The 23236-nt window shown below is 43.6% G+C and overlaps 1 protein-coding gene across 1 annotated transcript in view; it reads right to left on the bottom strand.

The window, feature by feature from the left end:
• The window catches only part of LOC145438843 (stalled ribosome sensor GCN1-like), a 36522-nt gene that overhangs the window by 8594 nt on the left and 4692 nt on the right, over positions 1 to 23236 (bottom strand). The window contains exons 9-39 of the mRNA XM_080316206.1: positions 21955 to 22100; positions 21702 to 21896; positions 21024 to 21159; positions 20386 to 20557; positions 20222 to 20322; positions 19715 to 19942; positions 18739 to 18863; positions 18053 to 18234; positions 17048 to 17164; positions 16867 to 16987; positions 15493 to 15850; positions 14974 to 15123; positions 14553 to 14694; positions 14340 to 14424; positions 13677 to 13859; positions 12638 to 12775; positions 12397 to 12579; positions 11470 to 11571; positions 11268 to 11414; positions 8912 to 9035; positions 8651 to 8762; positions 8426 to 8558; positions 7801 to 8041; positions 6588 to 6723; positions 6385 to 6523; positions 4367 to 4557; positions 3883 to 4096; positions 2369 to 2511; positions 2072 to 2186; positions 1218 to 1433; positions 184 to 348 (exon numbers count right to left, since the gene is read on the bottom strand). Coding sequence (XP_080172332.1) covers positions 184 to 348; positions 1218 to 1433; positions 2072 to 2186; positions 2369 to 2511; positions 3883 to 4096; positions 4367 to 4557; positions 6385 to 6523; positions 6588 to 6723; positions 7801 to 8041; positions 8426 to 8558; positions 8651 to 8762; positions 8912 to 9035; positions 11268 to 11414; positions 11470 to 11571; positions 12397 to 12579; positions 12638 to 12775; positions 13677 to 13859; positions 14340 to 14424; positions 14553 to 14694; positions 14974 to 15123; positions 15493 to 15850; positions 16867 to 16987; positions 17048 to 17164; positions 18053 to 18234; positions 18739 to 18863; positions 19715 to 19942; positions 20222 to 20322; positions 20386 to 20557; positions 21024 to 21159; positions 21702 to 21896; positions 21955 to 22100 — 4940 coding nt within the window. The remainder of the gene's footprint in view (positions 1 to 183; positions 349 to 1217; positions 1434 to 2071; positions 2187 to 2368; positions 2512 to 3882; positions 4097 to 4366; positions 4558 to 6384; positions 6524 to 6587; positions 6724 to 7800; positions 8042 to 8425; positions 8559 to 8650; positions 8763 to 8911; positions 9036 to 11267; positions 11415 to 11469; positions 11572 to 12396; positions 12580 to 12637; positions 12776 to 13676; positions 13860 to 14339; positions 14425 to 14552; positions 14695 to 14973; positions 15124 to 15492; positions 15851 to 16866; positions 16988 to 17047; positions 17165 to 18052; positions 18235 to 18738; positions 18864 to 19714; positions 19943 to 20221; positions 20323 to 20385; positions 20558 to 21023; positions 21160 to 21701; positions 21897 to 21954; positions 22101 to 23236) is intronic.

Below are 23236 nucleotides of genomic sequence, written 5' to 3'. Positions count from 1 at the left end.
AATAATCATCAAAAACTAACACTTTTTTGATGATGACGAGTGATTGGCATTCTTTTGCTTCAGGCTGGATGGAAACAATCCATTTTCGAACATTCCAGAACACAAATTAATGTCACGACTCATTATCGAATCTATCAAGTACTCAACGTCGCCCGGCTCTAGTGACAAGTTGCGTCCACGTACCGCATCTTTCGAGCAGGACTTGATGATTTCGGCCAAGGCCACGCAGACGCCCTGCCTCTGGTCGTCCTCCTCGGAGCGCGACCCCTCGTCGAGTATCGGGATGATCTCCGGCAGCATCCTCTCGCCCAGCTTTTTGACGATGTCGCCCATCGTTTTCGCCGCCACCTGGAAGCAAACGACTACCATTGTACGTGTAGTCCTATCGTTTCAGAAAACTCTAGTGGGGATGGTTTTCGACTACAGCCCACTTCCTCTCAGGTTCTTAACACTTAGGGTTTTGTATTGTGGATGGGGTGAATTTGTGATAAAAGGCGGGTGCATCACCACGGCTGCTGAATATCTGTCATTAGTCAAGTCTGCACCGGTCTCAAAGACACATCGTGCCATTTTAAAAGTACTTTTCATTCTCGACCACTGGTTGAATTCATCTCGACTATAAGCTCCTTCCCTGCCTGTAATGATGTGCTTACGATTTTTTACACTCGATTGAGGTTAGCCTAATTGCACCACTTAATCAAGTGGCTATGTTTCAAAACTACATCACTACAATTTTTCTGCAAAACTACTTGCTTATATATATACTTGGGTAGTCGTGGGATAGGCATGCATCGCATTTACGAAATCGCAGGCTAAACTGCAAAACTAGCCGAATTACCATCACAACTGCTCAACATTGCCGCTGTTGCACAGTAAACGAATATACGGTCAAAAATGGCGCCTATCGGCAGTGCCTTTGATCATTTCGGTCAGCGGAAAGGATGCATGCCGCAATTTCAGAAGTAGCCACCTGTGATTGAAGGACAAAAGTGTACGAGCTCCACACCATATCTACTTCATGGTACAGATTAGTCGAGTAGATATCTTTCAGATCTTCATTCACAACTTCAAGTATACTTGTTGTGGGAATTGTTACTTCCGCCCGTAAGAGAGTAAAATTTACAGCTTTTCTTTCACGGTGAGTATCAACAGTCCCACCCTGGCTACTTTGCCCACCTCCGCTAGTTCCCCCCTAAAAAAAAGAGCCCGTCACAAACCTGTCTCTTGTCGTAGCTTGACGAAGCCGAGCAACGAAGCAGAACCTCAAAAAGGGTGGGCAGAATCTCCCTCAAGACCCGCGGCGTGTTGGGCACGACGATCTTCCAGATGTGCAAGGCGGACTGGCGCACTTGCAGCATGACGTCAGACCGGCCGATGTAGAGGCCGGAGAAGACGCGATGGCAGCGTTTCTCCCCGAGCACCGACTGTATGGCCTGCGAAAAAATTCAAAAAGTCGCTAGTCAACTTGTAACCACTCGTGCTTATTCTGTATCTCACTCATAGCCGTTGTCCAATTAGACTAATTAGAGTGAAATTGTGCTGATCTAATTTGAAAAATACTTTGTCGCTTTAATTCTAATTCTAGTCTGATTTGGAACAGCTGAAAATTTTCTAGTTGCTCAAGTATGATTGTAACCGGAAGTAGCCTTTAAAAGTGCCGGCTCAAAAACCTTGGGGCGAACAATAATAATCAATATATATGTAGCATTCAAGTCTATTCACAAAAAAGAAAAAAGTTTCCTGACCGGTACGCAACGGTCTATCAATATTTCCAACAACTATAATACAGCTGACCTTGGTTACTGTTGACTTAGGCATATTGAACTTGGAAATTGGTGAATTTGGCATCATAATATTATGACTACTATTATTATGAAAGTGATACATAAATAATGTATAACTTTATTCGAAAATTCACTTAATATAAGCGTGAATTGTGATATATGGCGCCTGCTATGTATGTACCAATATATCGGGATAGGTAGGGCTGGTTTAGAGTTAGCATTAGGGGCCGTCAATGAACTGGCTCAAGGCTATAAAGCACACAAATTCTCGAAATCTGGCGGCGTACCTTTTGACCTTCCATGGTACCGAAGTTATCGTCCTCGTCGCCGTGAGTGCTCATCTTGCCCGTCACCCCCGACACTTGGTACAGAAGTTCGCCGAGTAGTTGGATTGAGCTCAGTCTGCAAAAGCAAATTCTCAAACGAAACATATCGGGGCACGTTATCATGCGCGAATGTTCATCACATCCAAGATCTGCGGTTTCATATCGGCAGCAATAGGTTTCCAATACAATCGCATAGGATTCTTCTCCCGATACCAGCTCGAACGGGACAAAATCAAAATTTTAAAACAGGCGCCGCACCTGATCCGCCAATTGTCGTCGAACATTCCCTGCTCCAGCTGGGGCAGCAAGAGGGGCACGGCTTCCTCCGCGTACTTGCCGATGATGCATTGCCCGGCCACGAGCGCGGTGTCTCTCAGAAACTCGCATTCGTCGGCCAAAGACTGAAAAAGAAATCAATTGAAAAAAGAAATCCGAGTCACAAATTTGAAATGTCAAGAGCGGCGGAGTCTCAAGTCCGAATCTCGCGCGAGTCTGGAGCTTGACTCGTTCAGGGTTTGAGTAGCTCTAGCCCTTCCGACGAGGGATTAAAAAACCGTGACCTACTGTAATGTATATGCAGATGCGACTGAAGCAGTCATCGTTGGTGCTAAGTAGAAGTAAAACCAACGATTTCCAAACAAGTAAAAAAGCAATTATTCCGGGTGTGGTTTTGCCTAAAAAATATGAAGTGGAAGGAGTTTAAAATCATAACCACTACACTACTGGAGCAAGTAGCGCTTGGTAAGTAAAAGTACTTGGTTACAGACCACCAACGTGTACTGTATATGCTCAATGCTCATTAATTTTCCCAGATATTCACAGTTAAATAATTCTTGTAGAAATACCTACAGTTAATCAACAATATGAAATCACAATTGCCGTTATGCAGGAGCGTAGCCAGCCGAAAAATATGGGGTGGGTTTTGAAAGATAAGGGAGGGGTTTCGACTTTTCCCAAATTTGCTAATACAGCGTCAATTCATTAGGGTCAAGTGCATGCGTAAATGCCGATTATACGCGTATGATAAGCTTGTCGACGAGACCGGAAGTGCTGTCAACTCGCGAGTCCCTGATCTGTCGTGAACAATCAAATACGTGCGCTTATCAACGCGTCTTACGTAGCCTCGGCGACGATTTTCGCAAGTCAAAATGTCAGAGTTTTTATTTGCTACAATGACGCCGATTTCAGGTGCGTCAGACTTGTCTCCTTCTATAAGTCAAGCCTTGACACACATCTACTGCTGGTTATGTTTAAGTATTAGCGGAAATCAATTATGTATGTAGGGTACGCAACGCACACACACGTTTGCGAGCATTCGATGTCATTCAGTTTCGCGATGTCACTCGTTAATCACATTCACTAATCGGCACACACCTAACGGCATTGTCTCATTCACTAATCGGCACACACCTTACGGCATTGTCTTAAGCGCGGCAATCAATGACCTAATTTTGCAATCATCTCAGCGGAAGATCGCATTGCATTACATTGTGCAGTGCTATGTGCACAGACGAATCTCGCTAATTGACAACACGCCTCTCGCCAATTGGCCGCGCGTAACTCTGATAATACGACTTATTGAATTGCAACCGAGTATTAGCGTCAGATCGGTCATTTCAAATATGCAGGGTTCGCGATTAAGGAAGCGGTTTCCCGCTTCAAAAGCGGGCGTTTCGACCCTCGAAACCCCCCCCTCTGGCTACGCGTCTGCCGTCGTGGCATCACTGAAATGCCAGGAATTGCCCATGAAGGCTCATTGTGATCCGGCATACCTGTAACAGAGCGGGGATGATATCGCCGATAAACGGGGTGAACTCCATCTCGAAGGTGACTGGCAGATAGATGTAGAGCATGATGTATCCGTCCCTGACGTGGGGCAGAACCTCCGTCGAACTGGCCATCTTCACGATATTAGGCATGGAGCCCTCCAGCTTGCTGACGCCGAGCGCGCCCAGGACCTCTGCGATGCCCTGTGCGGCGCCGGACCTGTCAAAAAGGCGGGTGTCACAAATTTGTTGTATGTTTTTCTCGTACAAATTGTTTGGATTTCTCTAACAGCGTGTCGCAATCCTTGGACTTTGATTGTAGCAAAATCATTAGAGATATTTTTTCAAACCACGAGGAAAACGATGCTTTGTAATCTAGCTTTCTGAAGGCTATGTGATGGCTACTCGACAAGAAATCTCACTCTAGGAGTACTTTGGCAAAGCCCCATACCAAGTAACCGATTGCGCAGCCTAATCAATCCGCAATTACCTGTCCACGGAACTCTTCTCGGAGGTGAGCGTGTCCATCAGCCACGGCAACAGTTCCTCGTACAGCTGTTCGCCGGTGCCCCGCACAATCGCGCCGAGCGCCCTGGCCGCGTCGGTACGGACTTCCGGCACGGGGTCGAGCAGGCTGGTCTTCAGGCCTGGCACGACGGACGCCAGGTACGGCCTCAAATCCTGGAACGGGGAAAAATTGAAATCGTAGAGATCGACGATATGAGAGAAACGATCGAGCTGATCAAAGGTAAATTGGATATAGAAGTTGCTCTACCTTAATTACTAGTGAATGCACTGCATCGGCATAAGAAACCATCACATTTTGACATTTCATATTCGTGCCAAATAATACAAAAACGAAATCGAAAATCATACTTTTGATATGATATTATTAACATAGTAGTGGGCATTCCACTGAAGTAAAACCAACGCACCGAATAATTGCAGGCAATAGAACAGTGAGTATTTGGACCCCTGCCAATTACCAAATGCTCAGAATCTCACATATTATACATAACACTCTCGTATTGACAACAGACAAGGTAAAAGAAAACAGAAATCTTATTGTACCCAGCCCAAGTGTTTTACAAGACAATATCGAGCAGTGAGCAATGCAAGCAAATAATGTAGGTGGCAATCTTAAAGAAAACCGCCCCGTCGTCGTTGCTACGTTCCTACTAGGGATGGTGTGAACGCGAAACTTTTTGGAAGGTTCTGTGTGAGCACGAACGTGAACCTCATGACGTCGCGTGACGTCATATTGCTAATTCCAGCCCTACATTTTAGTGAAATCACATAATGTACGCCTACACGATACCCAGCGACGACTTAGGTCATATTAAGCCACAATGCTGAAATACATGGTGACTTAGCCAAATGTATCAACTGGAGCAATCATATGCTATATTAATTCCATAAAATCAATATCGTCCGTCGCCTTGCCAACAATTTCGACGGGGACTTGCAAGGGAATAAAAGCTTATGCCGTAATGGTCTAGGCCAGACTGGACAATGTATTCGCCGCCCGAAATTGTTACATAGATTACATAGAGTTTCAAACGGGTTTCTATACTAGCTACCGATATGTCCGATATTATCCCATAAACAAGTTGTGCAGTAGCCAACACCCCAATCGCACGGATTCGATTTTGATGATACAATATACATGTCAAATCAACATTTTTTAACATTAGACAACGATGTATTATTTATATCAATTTCGTTGATTAGTTGAAGAAGCATCACTCGTTGAATACCTAGATGTAGCGTATTTTGCACTTGATGTTGTACGATTGCGGGTCAAGCTCACAGCAGAGAGTCACTAAATATTCACAAAAGTAAAGCTGAATATTTCGAGTAAACTTTTGTAAGAACGCATGGAAAGTCGTTGAGATCGGCAAGGTAGCGTCACACGCTCATTTAGAGTTGATTTTTTATGCTGCAAACGCCATGCACAGAGTGGTCTGAAGTTGAAATGCAACGCATTTCAGCCAAAGATGTTATAATGACGCGAAAATTGTAATATATGAAAAGGTTCACAGAGCAGAACCTACCAAGGTTCGTTTGTGAACGTGAACCTCGCGTTCACACCATCCCTAGTTCCTACGTTTAACCGCACCTCTGACGCATGTCTTATTACAACATAGGCTTTTTGAAGTACAGAACTTCAATATTGCAGCAAACAATACCTTCATCTTGTCATATTTATTCCACTGGAAGCTTTTCGACTGGCTCTCTTGAGCAGTGAACGCCAGCAAATGAGGTTAACCAAGTTCGAAATATAGAAAGAATATTGTCGTTGTGACGCAATAATGACAAGTCCACATAGTCGGAATAAATATGACAATATGAACATATTGTTTGCTGCTCATTACAACAAAACGGTAGGTTTCGTTCGAGCAGGCTTCGGCCGTGTCGTAGACTGTGAATTTGACCCCAGCGACGCCAATAAAGCCTTAAACTTCCACACCAATATTTTTGCCAATGACATCGCTTAGGATCACTTACCTTCTGTTCCGTCAAGGAATACATGTTGCCGATGATCTGAGCGGCCATACGCCTGGTCTCTGTCGAGCGATCTTCAAAAGCCCGGTTCACGACCGGCATGATGAGGGCCAGCGAAGGCGCGTCAATTACGTGAACGAATCTAACGGGGTGGGTAAGGGTACAGTCAGCAGATAGGGGAATAAAGAAGCCAACAAACTACCTACTTTGTGTCTAAAAGAATTTGAAGGCATTTCGAAGTGTTCCTGAACGGTTCCGTGAGAGCGGCGAGCAAAATGGGCGTGATTTTGAGAACTTCCGGGTTTCGAATGACGGATCCGATTTGTTTCAACGCCTCGTGACCTACAGAAAAAGAGCGGCTAACATTTTCCGTCAGGACGCAAAAAAATAGGATTTACAATCATAAATATTTAATATCTTAAATAAAATGCAGGGTGAAACAGGCATCGGCTGTCAAGGACATAAGGCAAAATATATGCATGCAATTCATCAACCGCGATAAAGAGAGAGAAAGAGAGAGACTATATTGGGTTCCGACGCTGAAGTAGAGAAGTATTCCCAAAATAAATATATCGCATGGGTGGGCAAGCCGCATGCGGCTCGTGATTGCCATTTTGCTCTAGAGGTTTACCCTGATTATGAATTGATGCATTCTGTCACATATCAACAATGTGTATCGTTTTTGTGTTGTTTCTTTCCCTATAGCTTACGTAACAACTGTAGTACCATATAGGGGAAGTTGGCACTACGGGTTTAGAACTTTGCAATTGAATTCCCGAGAACGCATAAAATGGTGCATGGTGCATGGTCATCAATAGTGAATATGAGTCTTCGATTTGTATTGCAATAGTTTGCAATAAGTGCAGAGTTTGGCCAAGAAAATGCCCTTGAGCAATAATCGCAAAAGAAAGTATGAACACGAAAATAGAACTTTTCGAACAGAACAGGAGGAAGAGTTTGCATTCAGTGATGTCATGCTCCGTTCAATAAATACAAAGCCACTAACTCGAAATATCATTACGAAACTAAACCCCAAAACAAATTTACGGAGTAATAACCATGTCCCGTATGTAGCCTATATCAACTCGAACACACTTGATGATTAAAAAAATTAGCATTCTTGGAATTGTAGCGATTTTTTGGACAATTAAGACCAGTCACACAGTATAGGGAAACAAGCCACAGCTGCACCCGTTGATTCCAGGATTGAAATCTGATTTTCACAACCTAGCATAGGTGTCTTTGACATTTTCCCAAATGGCATTCACAGCAAGACGAAGATTTCTTATTGACAAAACAACTGGGGTTATCGAGTCACAATGCAAATCTGACAGTGTCAATACGAGGGCTCGAATTTACGCGATTCGCAGGCTACAATTTTCGATAAAGAATTTTCAAGCAGGAATCCCCTCAGCCCACCTGCTTTCTGCACCTTAGGATGCGAATCGGACAGGACGTTACACAAGTGCGGCACAATGCTCGGCAAGCAAGACGAAAGCTGCTTGGGCGCGCAAAACGCCATGGCTCCCAGCAATTCCACCGAGCCCGTTTTGGTCCTCCACGAGTCTTCGGCCAAGGCGCTCAGCAGAGACGGCAGCACCAGTTTCACGCCGTGCGCAGACAGGTTGCCCATAACGGCGCGCGCTGTGTCTTCGGCGGCCTGCATAATGTGAAAATCGTTCATCAATATTCATGTGCAGCCAAAGACAGCTGTAGGTTAAAATGACACGAGTGATTAATCGGTGATCGATTGCAAATGCCATAACCGATACAAGAGATGCTCTTTTGTGAAATAAAAGGAGCAATATTTGACACGAGCTGCCGTAATTTGTATATCCATATTACAAAGGCTTCATCAAACTGTGTCTACAAGAACAACACTGATAAATTTTTGGACTTGAGGCGTCCAGTTTCATGGATTAAAGGGGTTCGTATTAAAGTTCTTGCCAGTTCATCATCAAAACTGGAAGAGGTCGCTCATTTTCTCATAAATAAGTTCATTTCATGATATCGACTAATGCTTTCTCACACATTCCATACTTACCTCTCGGACGTATTGGTTTCCATCGCCAAAACATAACAGTAAATACGGCAGAACGTGGACGATATAAGGTTCGAACAGACGGCCCAGCATGATACAGAACATTTCAAAAGCGAGTAGAGCGCCCTCCCTATGCCTGCAAACAATTGAAGCACGTGTTAAACACCTACTCAACGATATAGGCGAAAAAAAACAAGATGCCGTTCCCATAATCCAAATATTGCAAACCTAAAATTCTTTTTGTCTTGGATGGCTTCCGTCAGCGTGTTCATGATATCCAACTGTTTGAACGCGATAATTCCCAGGCCTTTCGTCACGCCTGCGAGACCGTAAGCGGCTCCTGATGAAAAGGGGTTTATCATTAGGAGCTGTTATTTACACAGAGAAAACATTTCAAGAGAGGCAAGTCACCAACTACCCTAATTTGTAGCGGAAAACGCATTGTTTTCAGCACACCCCTACTCCAAGCAATTTTCAACGGCGACTCACCCTTCCTTTCGCCGTACTTTTCCGACTCGAGCAAGACCAGCAGTAGTTTCTTGACGATCTCAGGCGCGTCAGCCTTGACGGCGGGGACCAACGGCGTCAGACACTTTGCCACGGCTTCTTGCACCTTGATAATTAAAGTTAGCGTTCAATTTCAGATAACAAATTTACAAATAGCTAGCCTCTTTATCTCCCTTGGAAAATACCGTAATTTTCCAAGTATAGTACGCCCCCATGTATAATACGCACCCCTAAAATAGCATGTAAATTCTGGGAAAAAGCCTGTACCCATGTATAGTACGCACCCTGCATTTCAGTACATGAATAGTTCCGATTTCGTATACGATGTCATTCCGTTTTGCGATGTCACTCTTGAACAATTATTACACAACGATCGCTAATCATTATACAATTAGCGGGATCGTCTTTAAACGATAGTAGATAGAAGCCAAAGCCTGCGAGGCGGGCGGCGCGATAGTTCAGGCTAGCGAAAGCGACACGACATCTTGAGCACGAGGAGACCTTTTACAGATGCGATTGCTAATCATTAAACAATTAACGGTCTTGTCTCTAAACGATAGTAGATAACAGCCAAAGCCTGTGAGGCCAGCGGCTAGTTAGTTTAGGCCAACGAACCGACATCTTGCGCACGATGCCTATTACAGATGCGATTGCGCCTAGGCTAACGGTTACGTCATGCGCAACAGGTCTGTTGGAGATGCGACTGATTACGCAAGCGATTATATCTTGCGCACATGGCCTCTTGTGTATGTATAAATTGCGTATGCGATTGTTCGGGCCTGTCGTTGACGCTATGAATTGGCGAGAATTGCCGCGCGCGAGTGTCTATTAGTGACCTAATTTCGCTCGCGTACAAACGGCAAACCAACTCAGCAGGAGATCTGGTGCTTTTGCACACGACACTCGTTAATTGGATACACGCTTCCCACTAATTACTACGCGGCGCGATGGCTGAAAGTGATGCGCGATTGGCAACAAACATGAAGATAGGTGTGATTTCAAGTTTTTTTAGCGAGGGAGATTTTTTTCAAGGCTTGTTGTACCCATGTATAATACGCACCCCCCTATTTTTGGGCAAAAAATCGTGAAAATTTTGCGCATTACACATGGGAAATTACGGTAATTATCAGCCGGCAAGGATTTGGAGTGACACGCACCTTTACAGGGTCTTAGTAATCGACGGTTACTCGGCAAACCTCCAATTTTCAAGATAACAAGAAATCAAGCATTCGCGGCGGTTAAACAAGAAACAAAGCAGTTTTGTGATTTGTTGTCTTCAAAATTCCGAAATTTCATCACACCCCACAAAGTCAGCGTTAAGATTTCAACTCGCCTACCGCCCTACATGCCCGTCACCAGTCGAATCGCGAAGAAGAGATGCAGTGAAATTTGGCCACAAAACATGATATACGGAAATGTCATTGTAGTCACATTGCTGTTTACAAATTTTCATCGTAAAAAGTCGGCGCCCAAGTTATGGTTCGGCCAGATGTCAAAAACCAGTCGAATTATAGGAAGGATGGAGTTGAAATCCAGGGTTGTTACCAAGTCACAAGGCTCCGAGTCACAAGTCTACCTTACTTTTATAGTTTTGACTCGAGTCAAGTCGAGTCATTTTCTATTCACCACCGAGTCAAGTCCGAGTCCAAGTCATCGAGCAGAGGTTCGAGTCATGGTATTATGACTCCAGTCCTAGTCATTTGTTGACTGCTCAGTTTACAGTTAAAGTCTTGTTAAACCCACTTTTATAACTCTGTTTGGTGATATCAAACGGTTCGCATTTATAAGATAATAACTTTCCTTACTTTTAGCAGTTTTTGGTCGCATTTTCAAGTACTAGTACCAACAGACGAAATACCGATAGGGTGGTTACGTTACTATTCTTCGAAATTAAAATGAAATATCGGTCTTGGCCGTCTGAGTATCGAGTCATATGACTTGGTTCGAGTCATGCGCAATGACTCGAGTCCAAGTCGAGTCAATACACAAATTGAGTCGAGTCGAGTCATTTCCGCATTTTGAGAAAATGACTGAGTCAAGTCGAGTCATCAGAAAATCGTGACTCGAGTCATTACAAGTTTACAACCCTGTTGAAATCCTACATAAAACAATACGGCATTGAAGATTTACATCTCAACCCCATTGCTACGCCTTTCGTTGACAACAAATTTTCGCCCTGAAAGTTTTGGCTCGCATAAATATCAAACGCCAGTCGAATCAGAGAGCATTGATGTGAAATCCCACACTGAAATACGACATTCTGAACTATCAAACTCCGGCCGCGTCAAGAAAAGGATCCTATCCAGCCTAATTGCAGAAAGGATCGAAACAAATGCACCTGCTGTGAAGGCGTCGAAAGCGTCTCCGTCAGCTTGGCAAAAATCGGCTTCACCCGGGCGTCGCTCTTGTCCAGATGTCGCGCCAGAGTGCCGAGCAAGATCACGACGCTCTGCCGTACCGCGTCGAAATTGCTTCCGTCGGGCGCCTGCGGTGTAGGTTTTGACGAATTGCAGTAATCGCTGGGAAAACTAGGACGTTACCTGCTTGAGAAGAGCTTCGAAAATCTTCATGAGCTCGTCGGTGCAGGTTTTTCCGTGGGCTTCGACAGCCTGTAGGGCCGCGTTCAGCATGGCCGTTCGAACCTGCGCATAGGGGTTTCGGGAAGTTTTAGACGAGAAGTTTCTATTTGTGAAAAAGTGCAGCGGCACAAGTCTCTCTATACAAACGACCGGAACGTCAAAAGTCCCCAAAATGAAAGCTATTTGCACCGTTGAAATACAACAGTACGTAATCCTAGCGAGGATATGTCTTGGAAAGCTCAAATACGCATCTTCAAAATTCCATGTTCTGTACCACAGAGAAAATTTGGTCTTTTTTTCAACCATATACTTTCGTAGCCCTTTGTGGGTTGATCACAGCTTCACATAAACTTGTTCCCACTAACGCGTATATTGCTTTGCACGTGTTTCGGATGCTGCGATACGACCGGTTGACAGCTTCAACATTGGGATGGGCATTGAAACTATAATTCTTGTTGACATTGCAACTGTTGGTGGGAAAGCGGAGTATAATTTACTACTCAAAACATTGTGTCCAGCCGACAAGATAGCGTATGATTGGTTGGTCGTGGGTTCAATCCACAGACCAGACCAGTAAGACCAGATTAGCAACACTTGTATCCGTGGCATTCCTCCTTGGCGTTCAGCATTACGGCATATCATGGAGGGGTGGTGCAAGACTTGGCTATATCCGCACCTTCCTCTACCAGCAGCATATGCACATAATGCTCTCATGGTATGCATATGCTTATATCGTGTGTATGTATACCATGAGTCGGTGTGTATGCCGTCAAAACATCAAAGACAAAAATATACTACATCCTATTCCTGTTCCATTCCTACAGTCAAGTCATACCATCTGCACAACCAGGCCAGCACAAATTCAACACCATAAAACTCGATACACACCTCTGCATTAGGGTCCTTCAACGCTCCCGGCACGTAAAACGAAAACAACTTCCCCACCATGTCCGCGGGCACACAAGTCGCGATTTTCTGCAACGCTTTCGCGACACCGACCCTGCAACTGTACCTGTCGATAGATTCGCTGATACCGCCGCGCATTCTGCTCTGAGATACCGGCTCTGGAATCTAAACGACGTCGCGATAAAAAAGGTAGCGTTCGATTTAAATAATAAACGGCACGTACCAGCAGGCTCAGAGTGCCGTAAAGCTGCATAAGAGAATCCGATATGGACGGAATCACGCCACGATGGTTTTCAAGCGCCATGCTCAATGCCGTGGCTGCAGCCTCTTGGATTTTATCATCGTTGTCCGAGATTTCTTTCTGTAATCGGACGATTTCAAGTTTCAGGCACAAGTCTTATCATCATAACCAACATCAACACGCAAGAAATATTCAGGACAGCGCCAAATTCTGAGTGGCTTAACCGGGAATTTGGGAAACTGATGTCTAAATAAAAGGTGCACGTCGCTGGAAAACAAAGTGTGCTATGTCCATTTTCAGAATTTCTGAATTTTTTTTCTCCTGTCGCACTATTTGGACATATCTTTCGTTATGACTGGGTTCAAAGTTCCCAAGTAGCATGAATTTCTAGTGAAGTTGACATACGAACCTGAATTTTCAAGATAGATTGAAAACAAAACTTGTTTATATCCAAATTATACGGTCAAAGTCAAAATTTCCAAAAATGGACATAGCACGGTTTGGTTCACATCCCAGCCCAGAAACGGGGTCCTCATTGTAATTTGGTTAATTGGAAGCAAAGTTTGCATCATCCGTGTAACTACTACGATGGGAAATAGGTAAAATGTAGTTTCATAACACACCGCCGTTCGAAATAAGAACATATCTCATAAATATGAATGACAAACAACATCGTTTTGCAGATAAAGTCAATATTAAAATGCGACATATGTAGCTGGAAATCCCAATTACTGATAATAATTTTAAAAAATATAGCCCACACTGACTTGGTCTATTACAATTGAACCTCCGGACGAGCGCACCGTGACCATAGTAAGAAACCAGGATATTCCACATTCGTATATCGAACTTTGGGAAAGACCACGGTTTGAGATCCTTATAGCAAGGAATCTAAAAGCCACTGTAATCACAAATATCAACCAAAGTTGGCTGAAAATTACATTTCTACAGAGACAGATTCCAGTCGGGTCCAATTTCAACATTCCGGCCACGGCGCGTTCAAAAACGAAAAGGTACGCACGAGTAAATCGTCGCAAAGCGTCTCGCCGGTTTCCAGACGCAACTCGCTCCAGATGTCTCTGGCCAGCTCGCTGCAGGACCCGTCGACGTCGTGGCACGCGATCCACACGCGGCACGTCAACGTCCGCGACGTCGCGTCCTTTGCCGGCCCGGTAGGCAGCAGCTTCACGAGCGATTTCAAAGCCTAAAGGAAATAGCGTGATGGAGTTCGAGTCAAAAATATTTGGGACTCGAAGTGTGGACAACTATAATTTCTATAATTCATTGACGAAAATAATAAAACTTATCAATAAGTAACCATCAGATTTGTACTGATTTATGAAGATCTTGACCACCTACATCCAGAGGTGGCCGGAAACAAAGCATTTTTACTTGCTCGGAGTGCATTAGTAGGTTTTACCTGCTACCAATTACTAATCAAATAGTTGTGATTTCAGAGTACTTCTACTTCACAGTTTTCAAAGCAAAACAAGGCTTGGAAAACAGTATCTTGGTTGAAACTTGAGCAGAATTCTATTTGATTACCATCAACTCTTCCTAAGTCTAGGTTCGGATACTGAGATTGAAATTCTACACGATGTTCCGCAACAAGCACCATACAGCTCAACCGCCTCTAATATCTACTCTACCGCCAGAACATTCACACCAATACGGCAGATCTTACTTGCAACGCAGTTCCTCTTAACGCATCGGTCGAGGACAGCAGACAGTCGGCGAGGATTTGGATTTCCGTTTCCAATTCTGCGTAGCTGTTGGAATATTAAAACATATACGATCACTATCAGTACTGCACATTCTAAACACGAGTTAACGGCAATATGAACGTAAATCTGACTTCGCACAGCATCAATATTGTTGGTCGGTTGGGTATAATTACCTTTTGTAAGCGGCTGCTATCGCTGTGCAAGCAGATACGAACACATCGCAAGCCGAAGTTTGTATCGGTCCCTCCTTGTCTTCAATAAACGACTTCAGTTTCCGTAACAGCTTCTCACGAGGTAGCACTTTGGCCCCAAATTCTAGAATATGTAAACGTTGAAGATTAGTGGCCAAACTTTTCAAAGTATTTCACCACACGCCCCGGTTAGGAGCAGATACTGCCGAGAGTATGTCCTTCTAAAAGTAACCCCGCAGGTGGAAGACAAATCAGGCTTTTCGTTTTCGGCCAGGACGGGTAGGGGCTAGTCTTTGGTAACTAGTTCGCGCTTAAATGAGGTAGAATGACCACTCGACGATGTAAACTTTGTAGCAATGTTCGAAATCAATTTGAAAATCGATCCACGAGACAAAATACCAACCGTCGGCCAACGATCTGTCGCTGTGCGCTTTGATAATCTTCAACGCGGACACCGTCACTTTTTCGTCGATTTCGACGCCGTCGATCTTATCGTCCAACATATTTCCGAGCAGCGGGTAAAAGTAACAGAAGCAGGCGGACGTAAAAGGAGCTGAAACAAAGTCTCGTATTTTACGGTTCGGAAAATTTACATCTAGCAGTTGAAGAGAGGCGGGATACTTTCAATAGCGCAAGACATCTTCACGAGAACGGAAAATGACCAATCACACCACAAATAGAGCATAGATCCAAAAAAGCGATACCATTCGATCTCGAAAGTACTTTCCACGAATGCCGAAGTGCAAAAATTAAGCCTGTATGGGTCAGATTCTCATGATACAACTGTCGATCACCCCCGACAAGTGTCATCCGGTAACATTCGGGTTTATTTCAACAGGAATATATTATACAACTGTATATCGGGAACAAAACTAGACATACTTCATCACCGACAACCCCTGCCAACCAAACAATATATTACCAGTTGTAACAGTGCCCCTTCCTCCGATCTTCGACCTGTCGTAAAGTATCCTCGTGAGCCTACAAGCGCAACGGCTCAAATCTTCCGCCTTCCAATCCTGAGGAATATCGCAAGCCACTCCGCGAAGCCGCAGGACCGCGTACGCGATTTGCACGCCAATGCGACTCATCGCGTCGCAGTCCACGATGTCTTTGACTTTGAGAAAGAGATCGGACGCGGGCTGGGCGGCCAGACGCGACGGCACCAGCGGCAACACCAGGTCCATTATATCCGGCACGAACTGCTTCAGACTGCCGCAGTTTGGTTGGGAGACGCACGATATCAGATACCGAACGGCGGACGTTGTCTTTTTGTTGACCTGCAGCACGGTTAATAGAAATTAGGACGACAATTTTAACGCAACGGCAACAAAACTACAAATTTTTATTCACAGATCTGTCGTAGATGATGCCGTGCTCGGTAGGGCACGTTTTTGCATCTTTTGCAACTTTTTTTTACGGCGCCTAGCAGCTTCCTAAATACTCGGAAGTTAGGTGGCTTGGTTTTTCCATTTTTTCGTGCAACTTTTTTCAACTTTTACGATTTTTCATGAAACTTTTTCCAACTTTTTTCGATTTTTCAAGCAACTAACTTTTTACTGGAAAAATTCGGCACTGTTTGTATTCACTGTTGTTTAAATTTGAGGTCTTTTCTGATTTGCCGTACGTTCAGGCTAGACCGCCGAGTATTATATTTTCACTAAGTCGATTTTTTTAGGCTATCGATTCTGTTGAAGTTGCAACAGTGCCTTGGATATGGATCGATCCCAGCATCCAGCATATTTGACTGCAACAAAAACTTGCCCTAGTCATCAGGTGATCAAGACTGCGTAAGCAATAAGACCTTTTGTGCAGATTATTTTGTGGGTTTGTCTTTTGGGTCGTATTTTGCGACACGGTCGTTGACATACAACGTCCTTTCCAATCCTCTACTTCTTGCTGACGATTACCCCTGACGAATGTCAGACGAAAATATCCGGGTTTATTTCAATATCAATATACTATTCCAATGACGGTTCGAAATCGGGAAACGTTACTCGGGCTGAACGCCTTGCCGGAAATAAAAAATCATTCAGCCTGGTGTTTTTGTGACCCAATGGCACTTATTATACACATTAACAACATGACATGACAATCTGAAGCTAGACTCGCATGCGCCATTCAAAAGGAATAGTTCTTCTTTTCAACGACCCATAATCTACGCAGCTCAAAAATGAGTTAAGATACAAGAAAATAGCTAGACACAATCAAAGTAGCAAAGAATAAAAAGTCAATTGTCAGAGACACAGTCTTAAATCCAGTCAAATTTCGAAAGAAATTTTCGAGAGAACTATACCTGAAATAGATTTTTACGTGTTTCCGACTCTTTCTGAAGTTCAGCCTCCACCATTTCAATTTGCTTTCTGGTGAGCGTCTGATCGAAACCGTAATTTGCGTTCGGGTCCGCGTTCCGTTTTCTAGGACAATACAGATCGGTTGAGAATAACGTAAACGGTCGCACGCCATCGGGGTATTACTCCTTTGATCGTTTCGCCTCGATTTCTTTCTGCAGTTGCAGAAATTCCATTTGTTCCTTGTGCGAGTAAGCCTTGTTCTCGCGTCTGACGTTTTTGTTTTCTGCGACGCGTGCCCCGCTGCAAAATTTTCGAAAATCACCACACCCAGCACTCGATTGCAATAACGGGTAACAAGATTTGTAGATTAATTTCGAATTTCACCCCGAATTTCAGATCTGAATAATTCCGAATAGTCTACGTCTACCTTTTCCGATTACCGACTGCAGTGTCATTTGTCAAGATGCATTTTGTGAGTTCTAGAGCTTCTTGGAGGTACAGAACTTCAAAATACAATTGAATAGTATATTCATTCCATTTACCCTTATCTTTCCATAATTGGATGACAAATTTGATGTACCGACGTCAAATTTGTATTCTAATCCCGACTAAATGACGGACCTGCGGGGCGAACGAAATCAAGCCTCAAGGGAAAGATCGCAGTTTTAAACCGTCGCAGTTTTAAACCGTAAGTGAATCAGTCCCGTCCTAGTCCGGATTCATCAAATTTATTTAGTTTGGCTCTTTAGGCTTAATTCGATCGTGACAAGGGTTTAATATACGACTATCGTAATTGTCCTTATATTTGATACACACTTGAGGTCTGTGACACAAATAACGTGGTTTGAATTACCTCCTAATTTTAAAAATTTGGGTAGCCTAGCGGCAACAATCATACAATTGAATAGTATATTCAAAGACTCGGTGCCTACAGAAGGAGTTTGTGTACATCTAAAAACAGTACATTGAACTTATGCGCTCTCTCCACTCCTATTATTCGAAATTTCATGCTGGTGACGTCATATTTTGTGATACGATTGTTGATAACAATGTTCTTTCCAATTCTCTACTAGTTGATGACGATAACCCTCGATGAGTGTCGGCCAAAAATATTCTGGTTCATTTCAATGTGGTTACACTATTCGATTGTATTTTGTGATTTCCAAGTCACTAAAAGACCCGACCTACCTTTTAATAATGTCTCTATTGCACAGCTGTCCCTCCGGGGTGCGCATGATCCGAATGTCGCTCTCGGAAACGGACACGATCGCCGGATCCTGCAGAACGGGCCTGGCAAATCGCAAGACGGTCGACATGACGGCGTCGGGAGCGATACGCGCCAGATTCGATAACGCGTTTTCTACGGAGCTCTGAAAATGCAGAACCAAAGTGTCGATTGACATAAAATCGGGGTCGATTTTTGCTAGTAAAATAGCCAAAAGAGGCAATGATTATAATTTGTGTAAGACTAGGGCAGTAGCCTACACCCTGCATTGTCTCAAAGCACGCCAAAATTGGTATGGTGTAAAAATATCAAATGATCTTACATGTTGCTTGTAATCCACAGCATGTGGAACATATTTGAATTTTTCAAATCAACCACATTGTGTTTTGATGTCATAAGCGACAATCGAATACTCAACCTGAACCTTGCACTCTTAATCGAATCACTTCCGCGCCAACTTTGCCTAATGTGCCTTGTCTGTCACTCGTTAGATCATTCAATCTGCGATTGTTCAAAGATCCCAAACTTAACAACCCATAGCCTCAATAACATTTGGTCTCTACACAAAATGCTGGAAGCTTACATATTGGTACTTTCGAGTGTTCTGCCCACGAGCACGGATACACATAATAATGCATTTGACATGTACCTGATTTTCTTCATAGCCCGATACGCAAGTGTCCATGATAGCGTCGCAATGGCTTTCGATGAATTGCAAGGCGTCAACGTTGAGTTTGAACAGAAATTCGACCCATGTGTCGGGTCGAATAGCGACTGAAGAACATAGTAATTAGTCAACTTTTAATTATCACCAACATTGTCGATACAGAGCGGACAGGTGAAGGTTATGGATTTGAGTGTAAGGAAGTTTTTCGTTAGCCAACATTGGGTAACTTCTTTACCTACACATATGGGCCATGTATCAATATCACTGCACTGTCCCAACTTTTTACTGGAAGCCTTGCCGATTATGCCAATAGTGTTTTGGGATACGATCAATTTTTGGAATTTCACAAGATACGACAGTTGAAGGTAGCCAGATAGAAGCAGAAAAATAGACAAATGACTGAAAGTGGCGGGATAGAAGCCTTACGAGAGCCCGAAGTTCTATGAACAGCAATGCGATCAATACAAATAAAAGCACTTTGGATAGAGAGTTATTGTGGATGCCTGCTATTTGGAATTCGTAGGTGTTGGGTTATGTGAATGCGGTCAGTGGCACGATTGCTGAATATAATGAATTCGTTCGCACGAGAATGTTCCATGTTCCACCAATGTCTAATTTCAAACATTGGGTTTTTGCTAGAATGCGGATTTCTAATGATGATGTAGCGAAATATCGCTATCGGTGCCGTTACACTTGAACAATATCACAATTTCACGACTAAATTCACCGTTAAGGAACACAATGCGCTGTTCGATACCTCACATTACTGGTTCAACGCTGTAAATCTTGTAGATAAGACCAAAATGTGCGTTCTCGTGTGGCTATGACATCACCAATCGACGTGATTGCGACATCACAAGACTACGCATAGATCCATACCCACGATAAATCAAGGTCCAGCATCTATGGCGAACACCAAACACCATATCACAAAGCCATAACAAATCCGAAATCTCACCAATATAGGGATGATGACATGTCAGCAGCACACTTATCGCGTGCGCAGACGCTTTGCTCTTGAAAGACTGCGTGTCGGGTACGTGCAGCAGCAGAGTCAACGCGGCCGACAGTCTCCGAAACCGTAGCTGTTTCTTCGTGTCCTCCTCGTCCGCGGACTGCTCCGTTACGGCACGCTGGTCTTTCAGAACGGCCCGATACTCAGACAGCATGATGTCGAAGGTTTCGACTGAAATAGGAGACGCAACATATTCGGGAGCACGCTCACTTGGATGGACGTAGGAGCTCGTCAAAGTAATCAGCATCGGTACAGGACTACTAGTACTATACAAAACACATTTTGCGATCATCGTAAAAATGGATGTTGCCTGCAATCAATATGTAGCCAAATGTGTAATATAACTGATGAGAGTCTACAAAATTACAATGGACCAATGAACTGCGGAATTCTCTCGGAATTTGACACGGGCCAATTATGAAAAGCAAGAAGCGAACAGCCGATCCATACCCGGGCAACTGTCCTGAATCTTGCGAACAGATTTCGTGGCTGTCTTCCGCACCTCGTATTTCTCGTGCAGCAGCAAAGATATCAAAGCAGACAAATATCGCCTTCCGGAATTTAAAAAAAATGGTCAAAACCGCAGAAGGTAAGTTTGGCGCTAAAAATCTTACCCGACGGACGCCCGGTCGAGCGCGTCCGCGCTGGAGACCAGCAAGTCGCCGCAAAACAAGGCCAGTCTTTCGGCGGCACTCGTTTCGGCTTGCGACACAAACTTTTGCGACGTGAACAGGCCCAGATCGTCATCCGTAACGGTGTCCCGGAACTTCTTCAAGCTTCCGGCGTCTTTCAAACAAGCGAATTATATACCGTTATGTGTAATATTCAAAGAGCTTCTCGGAGGTACAGAACTTCAATATACGATCGAATATTATATTCATATAGAAATGAAACCGAATATTTTCGGCTGACACTCGTCAGGCGTAATCGTCCGCAACTAGTGGAGAATTCGAAAGAACATCGTATATCGTCAATCGTATCACAAAATACGACGTCACCGGCATGAAATCTCAAATAAGAGAGCGTTCAATGTACTGGTCAACTGTATGTTATATTCATATTGAAACAAATCCGAATAGTTTCGGCTGACACTTGTAAGCGAACGACAAAATTCGTTCCATATTTTGAATTTGATTAGCTGCAATTGTGACGTTTGAAATGCTTAGAGGGAATAACTTTGACAATATGAACAGTGAACACATTGTTTGTTATGATATATAGATTCTGTACTTCTAGAAGTCTCCCTTCTCACCAAGGTTGTGATCGGAGCCTTCCAGATGGATCAGCAAATGCGCGGCGCAGAGAGCTTCGTGCACGATTTGCGGACGGGTCGATTGACCGCGACCCTTTTCCACGAACGAGAAGAGTGTATCCGCGAGAGCGCCTATCTGCAGATTGGAAAAATAAGTAATCACCGAGGACGGGTCCGACAAGCATTGATTGTGATGACTCGAGACTAGCGAGAATTCATGTGACGGCCTTCGCAATAAGAATACTATGCTACCCATACTTTATCAACGAAAAACGTAGTTTCAATGCTATATTTCCATCGTAAGAGCCTCGACTAGCCGTAGTTCAGCATCGAAAAAATGTTGCAGAAGGCTACAAATACTCACAGAACTCTCGTATTACTCACAAAACGGTACGAAACAGTCGAGGTTCAGATATCCCAAAATATTTTGGACAGCATACAGCTGACATCATTTTCCACATGGTCACAAAAAGATACATATTGAACCTTGCAAGTCATTATTCACTGTTATTAAAATCTTAATAGGCAGTACTCGAAAACACCAATCGTAATTGAATGACACAGAATCTGGATTTCCCCCAGCTCGAGAGGAAGAGTACAGAAAATAATTTGCGCCTGTTTGTTTACAGCGCTTGCTCAAAAAGTACGCCTTTTCATTGTAAATCCCACAACGCCCACCTTTCCCAGATTATCCTTGATCAAAGTCTCCAGAAGACAGTTCATGTAGGCGGCTCGCACCGACGAAGACGCGTTCTTAGCCGACAAGCCCGCTTTAACCAGTTTAAACAAGCTGTCGAACACGCTGCTCTGGCTCTTTTTACACCACCCGGTGATAGATGTCAATGTCAACAGGACCGTAGGCTCATGGGTGTCCTGAACATGAAGCGCATACAAAATAGCATTCACAAGAAAAACAAATGACCAGGCTTACTTGTAGCAGTGTCGACAGTTGACCGACTACGTCACTGACCAATTCCGACCTGGTTTGTCCAGAGCTGACTGCGCACTGCGCGTGGCCTCCGATTATAGATATGATATCCATTTTTTGTGCAGGTAGGGTCAATTTTCCCTCGCTACCTAAGAAATAAGGAGACACTCCTTTCAATGTCATCGCTAGAACAATATCAGGAGTCTAACGGATGGATCTTAATTTGTGGTTTCCAAAAAATACAAATTTTGATGGGTTTGGATCAGAGTTGGATCAATTGTAATTTGTAATTGAGCTGAATGTAATGAATTACATTTTTTCATGTAATTGTAATTGTAATGGTAATTGAAGCATTTCTATTTTGTGTAATTCTAATTTGATAAAAATTTAGCTCAAATACAATTTCAATTACATTGTTATGGAAACCTGACAATCACAACATAAAATAATCAATCAATCAATCATTTATTCGTCACACCATTGAAAATCCGGTACGGACCAGGATGACGACGAGGGGCCGAAAGGCCTTAAGGCGTTAGTACACAGTCACCACCTGTAATGATTAGCCTATTTACATCGGTGTTCTATGCGTGCCGCGTTATAACTAGATAATTCAGCCATGCTAAACTGTTTCCCATACTTCAGTAGCAACAGAAAACTTTTTGAATTACAATATGGGCTAAACCAGGGGTTCTCAAACTGGGGGGCGTGAAAGCATCTGAAGGGGGCGCGAAACTCCAGTAAAATGAAATTTTTTCCGCGCTTGGCGCGATTCACCTCCACTTCATAGTTATTTTTCTGTGCATAGTCGGAGCTTCATATTGGAGAATTCTCTCATCAACAGTCATAACCAAGGCTTCATCAAGCTTGATACGCATTTGTTGAGATGTTATCCCAATCTTACCCCCAGTCTTGGCCAAATTTACTGGGGCCAGAAATTTTCGCACCCTAATGTCCATCAAATGCAATCTAACAGTTTCCAAGCAAGTGAAAATGTAAATGCGAACCAAAATGTTGTAATTCTTAGTTATCAGGAGGTTCTTTCCTTTTGCATTTATTTTAATTTTACACATCGTATCGGTATCATCCTTATCGCTGACGCCTTACCAATTACATATCATTATCCTCACTCAGCTCTGAGTAGCCTAATCGTTTGATTCCATTTCATTGACTGTCCTGTAGCCTATTCGCTGATAGTCGCTCAGACTTTTGGTTGTTAACAGTCGCTTGAAATATTTTTCTGTTTTTGTAGTTTTCAGTACTCATGATTAGGAATAGTTCGAAT

The sequence above is a fragment of the Botryllus schlosseri genome, chromosome 5, assembly GCF_051294905.1.
Source record: "Botryllus schlosseri isolate E-star chromosome 5, Bs_hap1, whole genome shotgun sequence".
Lineage (NCBI taxonomy): Eukaryota > Metazoa > Chordata > Ascidiacea > Stolidobranchia > Styelidae > Botryllus > Botryllus schlosseri.
This window is presented reverse-complemented; position numbering and strand designations above follow the sequence as displayed.